Source organism: Microsporum canis, genomic scaffold, assembly GCF_000151145.1.
Source record: "Microsporum canis CBS 113480 supercont1.2 genomic scaffold, whole genome shotgun sequence".
Taxonomy (NCBI): domain Eukaryota; kingdom Fungi; phylum Ascomycota; class Eurotiomycetes; order Onygenales; family Arthrodermataceae; genus Microsporum; species Microsporum canis.
The window spans coordinates 1,174,407-1,188,338 of NW_003299168.1; the positions used below are offsets into that span (position 1 = coordinate 1,174,407).

The 13,932-nt window shown below is 47.3% G+C and overlaps 6 protein-coding genes across 6 annotated transcripts; 2 read left to right on the forward strand and 4 right to left on the reverse strand.

The window, feature by feature from the left end:
• Window positions 1-509: 509 nt before the first annotated feature.
• On the reverse strand, window positions 510-1,234 carry MCYG_01882 (conserved hypothetical protein; the record flags this gene model as incomplete). The annotated part of the gene is made up of 2 exons (XM_002848902.1): window positions 510-836; window positions 932-1,234. The coding sequence occupies 2 exons, from the start codon at window positions 1,232-1,234 to the stop codon at window positions 510-512; spliced, it is 630 nt and encodes a 209-aa protein (XP_002848948.1).
• Window positions 1,235-2,603: 1,369 nt separating this feature from the next.
• Window positions 2,604-5,107, reverse strand: MCYG_01883 (DnaJ domain-containing protein; the record flags this gene model as incomplete). Its single annotated transcript, XM_002848903.1, has 4 exons — window positions 2,604-2,747; window positions 2,812-4,152; window positions 4,211-4,558; window positions 4,616-5,107. 4 exons carry the CDS (start codon window positions 5,105-5,107, stop codon window positions 2,604-2,606), a joined length of 2,325 nt encoding a protein of 774 aa, XP_002848949.1.
• A 570-nt stretch (window positions 5,108-5,677) lies between these two features.
• MCYG_01884 (conserved hypothetical protein) lies at window positions 5,678-7,235 on the forward strand (the record flags this gene model as incomplete). The annotated part of the gene is made up of 2 exons (XM_002848904.1): window positions 5,678-5,700; window positions 5,900-7,235. The coding sequence occupies 2 exons, from the start codon at window positions 5,678-5,680 to the stop codon at window positions 7,233-7,235; spliced, it is 1,359 nt and encodes a 452-aa protein (XP_002848950.1).
• A 450-nt stretch (window positions 7,236-7,685) lies between these two features.
• MCYG_01885 (mitochondrial chaperone BCS1) lies at window positions 7,686-9,650 on the reverse strand (the record flags this gene model as incomplete). The annotated part of the gene is made up of 1 exon (XM_002848905.1): window positions 7,686-9,650. The coding sequence occupies one exon, from the start codon at window positions 9,648-9,650 to the stop codon at window positions 7,686-7,688; it is 1,965 nt and encodes a 654-aa protein (XP_002848951.1).
• Window positions 9,651-12,196: 2,546 nt separating this feature from the next.
• Window positions 12,197-12,891, forward strand: MCYG_01886 (conserved hypothetical protein; the record flags this gene model as incomplete). Its single annotated transcript, XM_002848906.1, has 2 exons — window positions 12,197-12,273; window positions 12,339-12,891. 2 exons carry the CDS (start codon window positions 12,197-12,199, stop codon window positions 12,889-12,891), a joined length of 630 nt encoding a protein of 209 aa, XP_002848952.1.
• A 157-nt stretch (window positions 12,892-13,048) lies between these two features.
• On the reverse strand, window positions 13,049-13,919 carry MCYG_01887 (60S ribosomal protein L4-A; the record flags this gene model as incomplete). Its single annotated transcript, XM_002848907.1, has 1 exon — window positions 13,049-13,919. One exon carries the CDS (start codon window positions 13,646-13,648, stop codon window positions 13,184-13,186), a length of 465 nt encoding a protein of 154 aa, XP_002848953.1.
• Window positions 13,920-13,932: the final 13 nt, after the last annotated feature.

Here is a 13,932-nt window from a genome sequence, read left to right on the forward strand (position 1 = left end):
TAATAATCAAGATGGTGATGGTATATTGCTAGGAAACTCTGTGATATTTTTCTACTTTCATGATTTTCTCCTAGCTGGTTTCCTCTCTCATTCCATGCAATATTTGGAAAGCAACTTGGGCTCCTTGTCTCCTATTCACATCGATAAAGAAGCCTGTAGAGTGATGCCCGATCGGAGCTGCTGTGCAACACGAGCTTAAGCAAGGCTGACTATGAAATAAAGACAAAGATCCATTAAAACCCTCCAGGAAATTTCGAAATGTCACCCAGTAATCTCTTCTCACCGCTCTCTACTCTAAACTGTCCAACTCCATTATTCTCCTGTTTCTGTGACCCATGATGCAGAGGAAATTCATTAACATAATTCGTATTGAGGGATTCTTGCGTTGCTTCCTTTCTACCGGCTATGTTAGAAGAAAAAGCAATCGTGGAATTAAAATATTAAAGCTGTTCAAGACAGAAAACTCACCGGATCGAAGGAGCAAATATCATAGCTCATCTGGGGAGTATTTAGGCGGCCTGACGAATGAAATAAGGATACCCCGACGATGAGTATGCCCAGTATCCGGGCTGCAAGTTCTCCATGATGTCATTCGTCGTTCTAAGAGTGTAGGAGCCGTCAAGTTCGCGGCACCACCACTGCTGGCCTTCAGCTGGGCGGTAAGGCACCATACTCTGAGGCCTCATTGCACCAGTGGCTCTCGCGACAGCGAAGTTCTGTGCGTCAACTTCGGCACGAGTTGGACCAACCCAAGGAACTGTACCTGCTGGGACCTGGTAGGTGGCGCGAAGGGGCGTTGGAGAGGTATATGGAACCTGAATAGCTTGACCCGCTTGCTATGATGGGAGTTAGTATATACATATATGCATGTCTACCAAAAACGCAAAGACATGTGCAATGGCCAACGAGAAATAAAAAAAGATCAAAGTACAATATGGCCATTTGAAATGACTTGCTGGGTCACTCCAAGCTGGATGGTCTGAGAAAGAGGCTGTGCCGTCCCTGGAGGTCCTCCATTCGGGCAGCCATTAGGCAAAACAGGAACTGGAGGAGGAGGTGGTGGTGGAGGAGGAGGAGGCCCGGATACATTGCCTGTGCTAACTTGGATGGTTTGCTGAAGCTGCGGAGGCACATATGTGTAGACAGTCGGCTCGTTGCCCGTTTGGACATGCTGACAGGTCGAATATCTCGAGCGACTTGGGTCGATCGAGCCATATTGATAGTACTGAACCATGGTGCCAGAGCAGTGATATGAGGTGCCGACTTGGACAGCGATGGACAGAGAAAGCGATTTGACAGGCAGTATTAGAAGGAATAGACAAAAGGGAGCAAGAGTGAAGAGTGAAGAGTGAAGATAGTAAAGGAGAAGAAGAAAAAGGAGAAAGGGAAAAATAAGCAAAGAGAAGGACTTTTGCCTGCAGGACTGCTTATATTCTTTGCCTCACTAAGGGAAAAAGAACGAACAGAGAGAGACACACACAGCTGGTAACTTACGTTCACAGGGTAGAATCCATCTCCAGGCTGTACCATGTACCACTGTCTGTTGGGCTTCTTCACCTCGACCTTGGGAGGATCATCTTCGACCACCAAGGCACGGTAAGGAATACATCCGAAACACATCCTGAGAGCGATCAGATGGGAATTTGCAATAAATACCCTTGTGGATCTCTAGCTGTATAAACAAGAACAAATTTGCAGAGAAGAAAAGAAGAGAAGAGAAAGGAGAAGAGGAAAAAGCTGATCTGGTGATGTTTACATTCTTGCTCTCACACCTTCTCAGTGTTTCTTCAGCTGACTACACGAGAGCAAGTGAAGGAAGACTCATTCTACCTATGATACACTCTCATCTATTGTAGTGTCTATCTCTATCCTCCTCCTAGCATGGATAGTACAAAGTAAACAAAGCTAGACACGGGAACTTCCGTCAGTGACTGGCCTATGGGCTCATACTCAATCCTTCAGTGTTGACAGCCCTGCCATTGAAGCAGTGACACCTATCACCAAGCCTCATTTTGACGCTGCTGTGTCTATGTACCAGTTGAGACGCCACACCCAGATAGATCCAGAAGTGGGAAACAAAGACATTTATTTGTGCTCTCTAGAAAGGGGGAGGGAGTATCTACATTTGGTCAATATTGTTACAGCGTTGAGAGGGAGCAACAGACTATTTCGCGTGGCAAACATGGTATCAAACACGCCCGGTATGTGTCGCCCGACAAAGGGTAGTGCCAACAAGGTCAGGCCGGATACAGAGCTTTGAGATGGAAGAAGAGGATTGGCTGGAGGTGCCAAGTGATCCTGGCCAAATGGGGCTATGCCTGGTTACCATATTAAGGCATTGTATAAGAAAGGAGGATCCAATATCGATAATAGATGGCTGGTATATATGATTGATATATGGCAGCACAGAGAACCCGGGATGTGGGGTTGGAAGTGCAAGTCTTGGTTCAAATTATTATCGGAGGGTTTGACAGCTGTTGTCTGTCCTACACCTGCTGGGTGCATAGCGGGATCTGGTATTAAAGTGATCACAACAGTCCCGTCGCACCCTGTTGCCTGAGGGTATGTGATGGAGCTGGTTGTCGTAATAGTCAAGGGCTCGCCTACTCCAAATGTGACTGCATGGGGCAGATCACGTCCTCTCCATCCGCTATTTCAACCGAGTGTTTCTTCCACCCAAAGATGTATTGTATCCGCAGCGTCTTGGGCAAGAACGGGGCAGGGTCACTGAAACCAAGGATCTCGCCCTAAATGTCACAAGTTAGAGAGCTGCAGCAATCAACCAGGAAAATATATAAAACACATGCATACCTTGACGATACTACGCGGTATGCTCAGCTGGCCCTGGTCAACAAGCGCAGCAACGGGAATAGTGACGTCAACCATCTTTTCATCTGCCTTCGGGTCGGTTCTGCTGATTCTCAACGCTGAGTGTGGGGGAATATATCCATATTCGGCATGAAGAATTACCAGACCGCCCCTTTGTTCTTCAACATCCTGTCTGCGGCTGATATGTTCCTTCATCAGCTCAATAGCTTCCAAGCTATCTGCTTTCCGTTTGGCTAAGAGCCTTTGCACTCTCCTTTGTTGTCTAGCAATGGCTTTCTTCTGTTTCCGTCTCTGCCGCGGACGCCAGTACCCGAACTCCATAATCGAATATGTAAGCCACGGTACAATCACAGCAAGACTGGCAATATCAGCATCCACTACTTCCATCGGACAGATTGCAATCGGAAATTTCAAGGTTTGCCCAAGTCTATTCCATGTGATTGCACAAACAAGTCCCCTGCCGCCTTGTATTCCAATACTAAGACCCATGTGAGTAAAGTTACCAAATTTGCGAACGCCTGATATCATCCAGGAGGTGGAGAGATCTAATGAAACAGTTGTTGCAATTTCCAGTCGGACAGGGGGGCTGTTGATTATTTCCTTCCGAGGAGTGTAGCCTTCATAGCTCCACTGGGACAGAGCTGGCTCTTCGGGCTCAGACGTGAAAAGATTCCTCCCGTAATTGAGCGATAGGTTTATGATGCCGGGCGATGAGTGGAGTATTATGCCCCAGTTTTGCCTGGTCTCTGATTGCTCCATTTTCTGTGCTCTTCTACTATTCTCCGCTGCTTCATCTTCCTCATCCAAGTTTTGAGCTCTAGATGCAGGCTGCGCCCGTCTTGTAAAACGTTTAGGAAGTATATTTAAGCCTAGCTCAAATTTGCTGCTCTCTGCAGCTAATATGACAGCCTCGGTTTCGTCGTAAAGAGCTTTGGCTATGGACTCAAAGAAGCTCGCTATGAAAGATGGCCAAGTAATTATCCCGCTAGACCAGTTGCAAAACATTAATTTGCCATCACCTATTTGCCTTTGGACTGATACATGCAAAGGTGGTGGCATAAATAAAGGTGAATGAGACACGACTGTACTCAAAGTAAGCTGGAAAGGATATGTCCCTGGGACAGGGGCAAGGAGCTTCCGCAGCGATAAAGTGAGTGAGGGAGCAGGAAGTAGGGACGCTCCAACCTTGACGGATGAGTCCCCGAGGAAAGGGAATAAGAGGCGATTTAACGGGGTATCCTTAGTGTCATGGCTCTGTACAACATGCTGTACATGAGCGCCCAAGGAAAAGCTGTTGACTGCAAGGTTATGGGGCAATTCTTGCTAATGGAGAGTAAGATACTAGACTGGACATCTTTGGGGCACAGAACTGGGTACGTACCTCTATATCTCTTTCTTCGTTGGTTTCCTCATCGAGCAGAGTGAAGACACGCTTCATTCGATGGAGTTCTCCACCCGTGCTTGCTTGAATGACTAATTGCATATTTTCCTTATCTTCGTCCATAATGTCGTTCCTCTTACGGTTTGAACCGTTCTCGTCATCATCATTGTCGTCTTCTTCATCTTGACTGCTGGATGACTTGAATCCGGGGATAGAAGGAAAAGGCGTCTTAAACTTGAATCCAATAGCAAAATGAGACGGCTTCATATCGGGCATCTCAATATTTATTGAATCCTCAGTTTCCTTGCTGAACATGTTTGTTGCATCAAAGCCGACTTGCATTTCTACCTACATGCGCACACATTAGCAAATAGGACTTAGCACAAGGGGTCTTAGCCACTATACTTTACTCGAGATTAAGTCCTCCAGTACAGAGCGTTCCTTATCCTTCATCTTACGCACAAACCATCGGCGGAATTGGGCTTCATCCATGGTTTTCACGCCAACTTGCATCCTTTCAGCCTCACCAAATGCCCCCAAAAGGCCCGTCATGCCCCATTGTTTGCGTACGCCTTCCTCTCCCATCAGGTCATAAACGACCCGCTTCTTGGGATCTATAAGGGTTTCATAGGCAGTCTGTATCTTCCCAAAATGGTTTCTGGCGGCCTCTTGGAGATGCGACGGCTGTTTGTCCGGATGGAAGCTAAGTGTCAGGGTTCGGTAGGCAGAGCGAATCGCTGCATCGGTAGGTGGGGGATCGCGCGACAGGGCCAGGAGCGAATAGTAGTCTGTTGTATCGGTATAGGACGACAGAAGGTCATATTCTTGCACCATGTCCTCGTCGTCTGGAAGAGCCTGAGGCCCTTCGGCACCGTTATCAGCCATGTGAGCTGCCATGTCAGTCGCAATTGGGAACTGTGCTTCTCATCATCAAGAAGACATGAAAGCTTTTATCTCTTCCCTTCCAACAATATTCAATTTAATATCCGATTCAATTCTTCAGGAGCAGACATCAAACACACCGTGGTAAAAGCCAAGAAGTTGATAATATCCATGGATGGATATTTAACACTAGACCGGACTAAACTTTAGCTCCAAAGCGATGACTCTATTCTTTATATACCAACCGTGTAAGAGAGCAGCAACTCGGCAAGCTACAGCTTCAACGACGGCTTCTCCTACACAACCGGAGAGACTGTATTTTGCCATTTTTGCTGCGATATTTTGGTCTTCAAAGGGTCGGAATCCCTCCATCTCGGCCGCAGGAGCTTCCGCCGGGGGATTTTAGTTATTCCGAATACGGATAAATATAATTACATCCCGTCTTGGCAATAAATTATCACGTGCTTTCAGCCTCATTGATTTAACTTTTTTTTATTTTTAGTTAACGAAATGGAAGAGAAAACGCTTTGCCGTCTCTCCTTGATATGATGCAGCCTGGTGAAAGATGCCTTGAGCTAGTATACCATGGCTGTGTTAGTGTCGGAGAGGTAAAATTTCTCACAGTCCCTTGGGCTACTGAGCCTTCTCGGTTGCATTGACTCACTGAATGTTACATATCTCCTTAATGCCCGTTTTCTCAGTCTATATAATATTTTCTAGTGCTCTTTAGTTACCTTTATATTACATCTTGCTGTTCAACCTACTTACAATCTGAAAAATATTTATTTTAAATATGGCTGACCATAGACAACCTGGTGACATCCCTCCGACCTTTAAAATCGACCTTTCACTCCCTCCTTCAGAAAGATATGTTGTTTTGGCCTCTATATATCGGCAGAAGCTGAGGTGCCTGATAGATATATTTCACGAGCTGATCAGCTCCCTTGACGGTATTATTTCTCCAAAATGGGTCTACAGAGCTGCTCCCATCCTGCTAAGAAGGCTATATACCCGTGAAGAAACAGAAGAGATCAAAGGAATATGTCGAGTTACAGGCATCGATCTCTATATTCTTATATCCCTAAATGTCTTCCTCGACCTACTTATGGGGTGCACCAGCGGAGCAGCCTCGGCGAAACAGAAACAAGACATAGATGCGAAAATGCTTCACTTTCGTACTCTTGACTGGGACATGGATGAACTCCGCCAGCTGATTGTGAAACTTGAGTACTTTCGCAGCTCTGAGAGTGACACCGTTTTGGCAACAAGTGTAACATATGTGGGGTTTGTTGGGGTCCTCACAGGGGTGAGAAAGGGATTAAGCATATCGTTAAACTTCCGGCCAAATCACAGTTCGAGCAGTATTTTGGCAAATTATCGATTTTACGGAAGTCACCTTCTCGTCTTACTGGGTATGAGACGGTCCATATCATCCCTACTTCGCAAATATCTCTTATCAGCAGATCTAGAACCTGCTCAACACCACTCATGGCTTGGTCGAATATTGACATTGGAACGAACAAGGAGATCATCTCAAACCCCTTTGGACCAAATAGCAGAGAATTTACCACAAATACCAACGACAGCAGCTTATTTGATTATGTGTGATGGGACATCAGCTATCGTTTTTGAGAAGGATCACAGGAGCGCTAAGATTCAACGGTCATCATCGTTTATCGTTGCTACCAACAGTGATTCAGCAAATCTCTCTCCAAACTCTGAAGTTGTCGACTGTGGCAAAATCCACAGAGTAGCTAGCACCTCCAATGAGACATTGGATATGGATGATGTCATCTTCCTCAGTAGTGAACGAAGAGCATGCATGCAGAAGGCATGGGATGATAAAGTGCAGGCAAAAGCCAACAGTTTATCCATGTCTCAAGGCTCTACTACACCTCAACCAGATATAAGGCGACGAACTTGTTTATCAAACAGTTACTCCCTTACCGCCTCAAATAGTCTACGCTGCGACAGTCAAGTTACAGCAACGCCATCAGAAGTCATTGAATGGGTAAATAGATACCCTATCACCAATGAAATGACTCACTTTGCAGCTATTATGGATCCTACTCTGGGTAAAGTGACCTGGATTAGGAGATATACAGATCAACCGACCCATAATGATACGGGCCAAGTACTTTAAGAAGATTTCTATAGTTCGAATACTTCAATAACTCGTACTGTTTGATAATTACCCACGCCTGTATATATATCATTTATCACATTAATAAGAGCCTTAAGGTTGTATTTATATAGTTAGTCTACTAATAAGAAGTCACATATATTACTTGCAGAACGTATGAATGCCATTATTATCCATCCCCCAGTTTTTTATCTAGTTTCCTAATGTACATCAAACCTCCACCCAGCACAAGAATAATAATCAAAGACTTAAAAACAGGTGTTAATACGACATTGCCACCCCCCATTAAGATATAAAATAGAAGCCCAGTAAAAGAAGAAAAATAAAACTCGATACGACCATATCAACTTTTCTCCACCACTTTGGGATAATTGTATGCTGCTTTAGAACCGGTTACACCTTTATAAACTGTTTTAAAAAGGGCATATCCTTTGAGTGCTGTGCTGGTCATTAGGTAGATGCTACACATTCACTCTCTGCTTCACTTCCAGTGTGTTCGTCTGCGGATGCACTATTAACCTCATTGTCAGATTCCGCAACGCTCTTATCAGATCGCTTGCTAACAGCGGTGCTAGAGGTTGAGAGTGCAGGTGGGTGGTGGCGGCCTCTTGTAACCATTAGATTCTCACACCAGGCAGTGGCCTCTTCAACAGCCAGGTGAGGCTCTCTTTTGCGGGTAAGAAGGAATCCCTGGATTTCAGCTGGTGAGAAAACATATTCCGGAAGCAATGCGGCGAATGAGATGGCTAGTTCATTGATATATTCAACAGCAACTTGGTGGCTGGCAGTGATAATTCCATTGACATTGTTGTTCTGCTCTACCCCCTTTTTCTCGTTAGATGCAGGTTGGCCCTCGTTGGTGACATTTTTCTCTGTCTTGGCGGTGTTGAACAACTTAGTATTCAGGATAGAAAGAGATTTCTCAACGTGAGATGGCGACGTTGATTGCGCCTTGATACCTCCTGGCTGGTCTGGAGAATACATGCGGATGAAAATTTCCCTGATTTGTTCTCTATTTGCCAAGGTAAATCCAACCATCATATCTACTCTGCCGGGGCGGATGAGTGCATCGTCAAGTTTATCTGGGTGGTTTGTGGTCATGACGAGAACTCGGCCTTCGTGAGAAGCCACGCCATCGATTGCATTCAAGAGGCCTGAGAGTGAGATACCCTTTGACTCGTCATCGTTGTTAGGCTTCTTCCCTTTCTTTGCGCGGCTCGAAGGCTGTTGGGCTGTGGTATCCAAGTTGGAAATGACGCCTTCGGTTGCTCCATTGGTCGCGTCAGTTGTTCCCGGTGAAGAGTCTTCATTAGCGGTAGTACGCGCTAAACCGGCGGTATCAATATCCTCCAAGAGAACAACGCAACGCCTAGGCAAGGAGTTGAAGAGCAACCCGAGGTCTTCTTCCGTCAAGCTTGGTTCGAGAAGAGAGATACAGTATATGTCCAGTCCAAACACGCCAGCTATGGCGAAGCTGAGAGATGTCTTTCCTGTGCCGGGCGGTCCGTGAAATAGGTAGCCACGACGATAAGGTATCCCACGATTCGCGTACCACCGCGGAGTAGCAGGGTGAAGATATTCGTTTATATCCAGCAAAAGTTTCGTTTTTTGAATATTATCGAGGACGACGGTTTCAATAGGCCGAGAAGGGCGAGTGGCGGCTCTGCTCCAGGCGTATATTCCTCGTGAACGAAATTCCTTGGGACCGGGTCGACGGATGGTGGTCTTACTTTTCTCACGAGCAAAAGATGCATCTCTTGCCTCCCGAATCAAGTTTTTGATGGGCTGCAGCGATCTTCCAAGCACTGTGATGGTCAAGGTTTCATCACTGCTGACCATGTTGAATCCCATTCGTCCACTCAAGACCTGTTCCTTTTCTCTGGACATTTTGAAGAAGTTACCATTGTGTCTGAACCAGGAGAACTCATAGTGTGGTTCAAATCTCGGGGGAATCTTCGCTTCCCAGTTGCTGAAGTTCAGAAGAGTGTCCTTAGAGCCTTTGCCTGATACATCCGCACGAAGATCTTCCTCCGAGTCCCAGCTCATGTGGCGTTTGCTTTTGGCACGCATAGATCGGCTGCTGGTGGCGATGGCCAGCTCAGATACCCAGGCTATAACCTGATCATAGATATCGTCGTGAGAGGGGACGGTGATGGACGCTGTCATATAAGTCATGAGCAAGGAGTAGGCATATTTGTAGCAATATACCCATGCCGTGGTGAGAGTGAATATCAGCACACTCAGAGAGACGGCAACGGAGATGTCGAAGCCAGTGATCTGGAATATGAATCCCGAAATGACAGAGTAGCCTGGCAGGAGAGCATCGAGGATATTGTTCGGTAACTGAGTCAGGTTCATTTGGGCAGAGCTGTTGCTTGCCCCTGAAGCCAGTGCATTTGGCAGGTTGAAAGACATGGCGGATGCCACAGACGCGTCCCTATCTCTGGAATGCACATAAAAGTCTGCACCAGGCTTTCAACCAACTGTTTCCAGTGTTAATTCTGCGAGACGGACGCGTCGGGTGGCTGCTGTTGCCTGTCTCTGTACAACAAAGCAGGATGACAAGGGGAGAGAATAAGAGATGTGGCCAGGAGAAGTAAATCAGGGGTTTCAGACAGAGAGGCTGGGTATGTTTGCTGTATTTATATCAGCTAGTGCTCACAGCCAGAGATACCAAGGAAGATCGCACCTTGGTGGGTGTGAGTATCCAGGCTGCTTCAGACGGGACACAAGGGTAATAAGAGCGGAAGGATGCAGATGCACCTTTTTTTGTTGTTGGTGGTGGTGATAAGTTATAGGTTGGTCACGGGCTCAGGGGGGGATTTCACGGGACTTTCCATGAAAACAGACAAGAAGACAGCCAGTCAAGCAGGACTTTGGTCTCCTCTCTTCTGCTTCTTCTTCTCCTTTCAAAGTATCACAGCTGGTATTGTCCAGATCCCAGAGGTAGATGATACAAACTCTTTGATTCAAGCACCCGATGCATTTGAACGGTACAATACTGCTATCAAGAAGGGGAGAAAGACAAAGGAGGAGATATCCAGGAGCCTCTAAATTACCAAATAATCTATAGCGATTGAGCTTCCAAGGGGGGAAAGCGAACAAACGCAGTACACTTCCGCAGTGAATCACAGTGCAACAGTTGCGGAACCAGAGAAAGGTCGAGAAAAGATAACGAGGAACAATCCCAAGAGAGAGAGAGAATGTGGCACAAACCAAACTCGATACAAAAAACCGGGTGCCTATGGCTATCCTCCTGGCCGGCAGACACGTTTGTCCTCGATGGAAGACCAGGGGAAAGAAAAAAAAAAAGAAGAAAGAGAGATCCCCAGCTGGAGCGGGTGTCTGCGTTCCCAGGGCCCAGAGATGACCCTTTAAATTCGAGGCAATCGCAGGGCTGCACGCTTGAAGCGGCATATCAAGGTAGCTAGCTACCTTACCCACCTGGCTGAGTCCCGGTCATGGTTGAAAACAAAACATAAAAAAAAGAAGATATGCTAATATATGTTAATAGTGTAAAATAAAAATAAAAATAAAAACTTGGAGGGTCTTTATAGGACAAGATTCCGGAGCAGTGGTTATGGGTGGAGGCCATTTATGTCTGCCTGCGGCTCACTACAAGGGGCAAGGCTCTATCGCCTAATTAGCGGACGCCAGGGGACAGGGTTCAGAGCCCAACTGGCAGCGGCGCCCTCAAAGTCGATCGAGGTCGGTCTGTGTGAGCAATGAAAATCGAGGAGACCCTGTAGCTGGATCTCCCACCGGCCCCAGCCGTGGATTCCAGCCATGGAAAGTTACATAGAAGAGATGACTCTTCCCGTTTGTTTTCCTTCTCAGCTGTCATATGATGGTACCAGGGTGGTTTGGTCGTAGGAGTCATTGGCTCTTGTTCTCTATCCTGCGGCAGGAGAGCTTGAGATGCTTATGCCGCATGACACGGGAGTGAGACGTGAGAGCGGAGGATTTACGATGGGGTTCACGATGCTCGTTCGTTGAGTGGCCGTTTGATTAATTCACCCCAGCACCTGACGCTGCTGCCGCTGTTGTTACCTAGTTTCCGTACTCCGTCCCTCTATTTGACCCGGCTGAAGGGAACCAGAGAACATTGCTCCAGCCATCGTCTTCGCAGTGGCCAGCACTCCGTATATGTAGAATGATACGCATCATGCATCTGGCACTTCATGATGCACGAAACCAGGCCAGCTCCTGGTTTGGCGACAGCTGTCTTGAGGAGATATTGTGGCGCAATCCGAGATCTCTCCATCCCCGTTCGTATTCAATCCCATTTCTCCAGACAAGGCTCACAATAATAGGCCCCCTATCTGCTATCCTCAGGCAAACAGCCATCAAATTCCTTGTTGCTTAAAAGCGGGTGGAGACTTGGTTGATTTTTGGCCCCCAAATCGATTCACTCTTCTCCGTATCTGTATCTCGATGCCTATCGACAAGGTAATATGCATCTAGATCTGGGGTTCCAGTACAGAGTATACTGGCTCCGGTCTCTATCTGAGAGGAATCGTAGCACGTTCAAAACCCAAGTCCAAGGTTTTTTCTTTTTTGTTTTAAGGCAAAGCCCTGGCCTGCTGCACTGCGTATATGCCTTATTCCATGTCAACTGGTAATTGGAGCGGATCCGAGGTGGAACCAGTGAGGCGCATGTTAGTTTGAAGGCAAGGAGAAATCCTGGAGAATGACCAGACCGACATTCCTCCTCCGTGCGCCAGCACACTCCCACATAGGCCTGGTGAGTGGAATATCACATCCTGCGGCGCATCGGTCAGTTTGACATCAAACGAGAAATCGATCCACAGAGAGAGAAGAGACGAAAGGGCGCAGGTGAAAGCAACCACTTTACGTCATAGGCTCGAGATCCCAGAAGAATATCAAGACGTTCTAAGGAGTGAACTGAAGATTCTATACTCTGGACAGCAGGGACAGAAGTCAACAACTCACCGGCCAGCATGGATCGAGTAAATGGATATAACATCTACATTGGCAGGTTGGTACATAGTTGGTGTTTTTTTGAACGAACCCATGCGCCTCGCACTCTGAGCCTCTATTAGGTACATGATGAATGGCTACGATAATAATGAATATATCCAGTCTCTTTGCGCTTAGAAACCAAGATGCCCTGAAACAAGCTAATATAACGCATGTCATCTCTGTTGTGGGACCAAAAGAGCGGCCCTCTGCCATTAGCAGCCTTCAGACATACGATGTCCAGGGGCATCTCATCCTAGACCTACTCGACCAGGACCAAGAGAACATCCTCCAGCATTTCCCGCAGGCTAATCGGTTTATAGAGGGAGCCACTGCCGATGGCAGCGCTGTGTTGGTTCACTGGTCAGGACAATACCTCTTCCCATATATATACACTATAGAAACCCCGGAACACCTGCATATGCATATAAATTCTGACCCTGAGTTATATAGCGGTTTGGGGATATCCCGGTCAGCAACGATTGTTCTCGCATACATGCTCTACCAGGCTCGTCCGAGGTTGACCCCTGGAGGCGCCCTGTTTGTCCTTAGAAGCAGTCGGCCTGGTTGTCAGCCGAATGCTGGGTTTACTGAACAGCTGGCGCTGTACCATCAGATGGGATGCCCAGATAGCCTAGAAGACCAGCATCTCTATCAACTATTCCTCGATCGATAGACATGGTGAGAAAAGTTTGTTCTTTAGGTTGAGGTGCCTCTTGTGGTAGTTGGACGGCATTCCGAAGACTGGAAATCCGGTCTAGAAGATGCCCTACTAACAGTAACTACAAATACTCTAATATCATAGACTAAGTATCATTATGGTAGACCGTTAATTTATATCATGGCAACTACCTCGTATTTGACAATAGTAAAAGAGCAAACCCGGCATCAGAACCCATTGAAAGCGTTTAATTTAAAAAAAAGTTTTGGTATTGTACTCAAAAAACAAGATCTCATCTAAGCCTCGTTCAAGAGTTTATGGAAGCTTTCAGGAGCACGCTCAGGTGCCTTGTCAGTCTCGATACCGGTCTGACCCAGCTTTTGTTTCGAGAAAGCAGCAGCGTATGGGTTGAGTCTGAGGAGAACCTGCTTGTTCTTGAGAGGGTTCTTCTTCTGGACGCATCCTCTCTTGGTCTTGGCTTCGCCCTTGGGTTCTCTGAGGACGGACTGAACTTCAGAAGAGTTGATGAGACGGGTGATGTCGGCGTTAGAGACGATGTTAGAGGGCAGGAGGAAATCTTTCTTGAGGGCGGATGCGGTGGTCGTGGTGCCATAGATCTCGTCGAGAGCGCTGAAAGCGGCAGAGGACCAGACAATGAAACGTCCGAGATGACCGCCTGGGGCGAGTTGGAGGAGGTTGAGGGAGAAAACGGAGGAGGTCTCGACGCCGGGAATGTTGCGGAAGGCCTTAACGAGGTCCTTTCCGTCGACATCTGGGTTGTAGACGACGAGAGGACCACGGCGCTGGCGGTATCGGCGGCCTCTCAGCTTACCCTTACCAGCACGGACTTTGCGGGACTCCTTGACCTTGACAAGGTCAGCGCCAGCACCGACGGCCTGGAGAAGGGCGACGGCAGCCTTGGTCTTGGTGATAGCATCACCTTCGAAGGCCTTGGAGTCGACGACGAGTGGGACCTCAGGAACGTTCTCGACACGGTGGCCACGGGCGAAGAGGAGAGCAGGGACGGAAGAAGCAGCGAGGGCAGAAGCAGGTGGG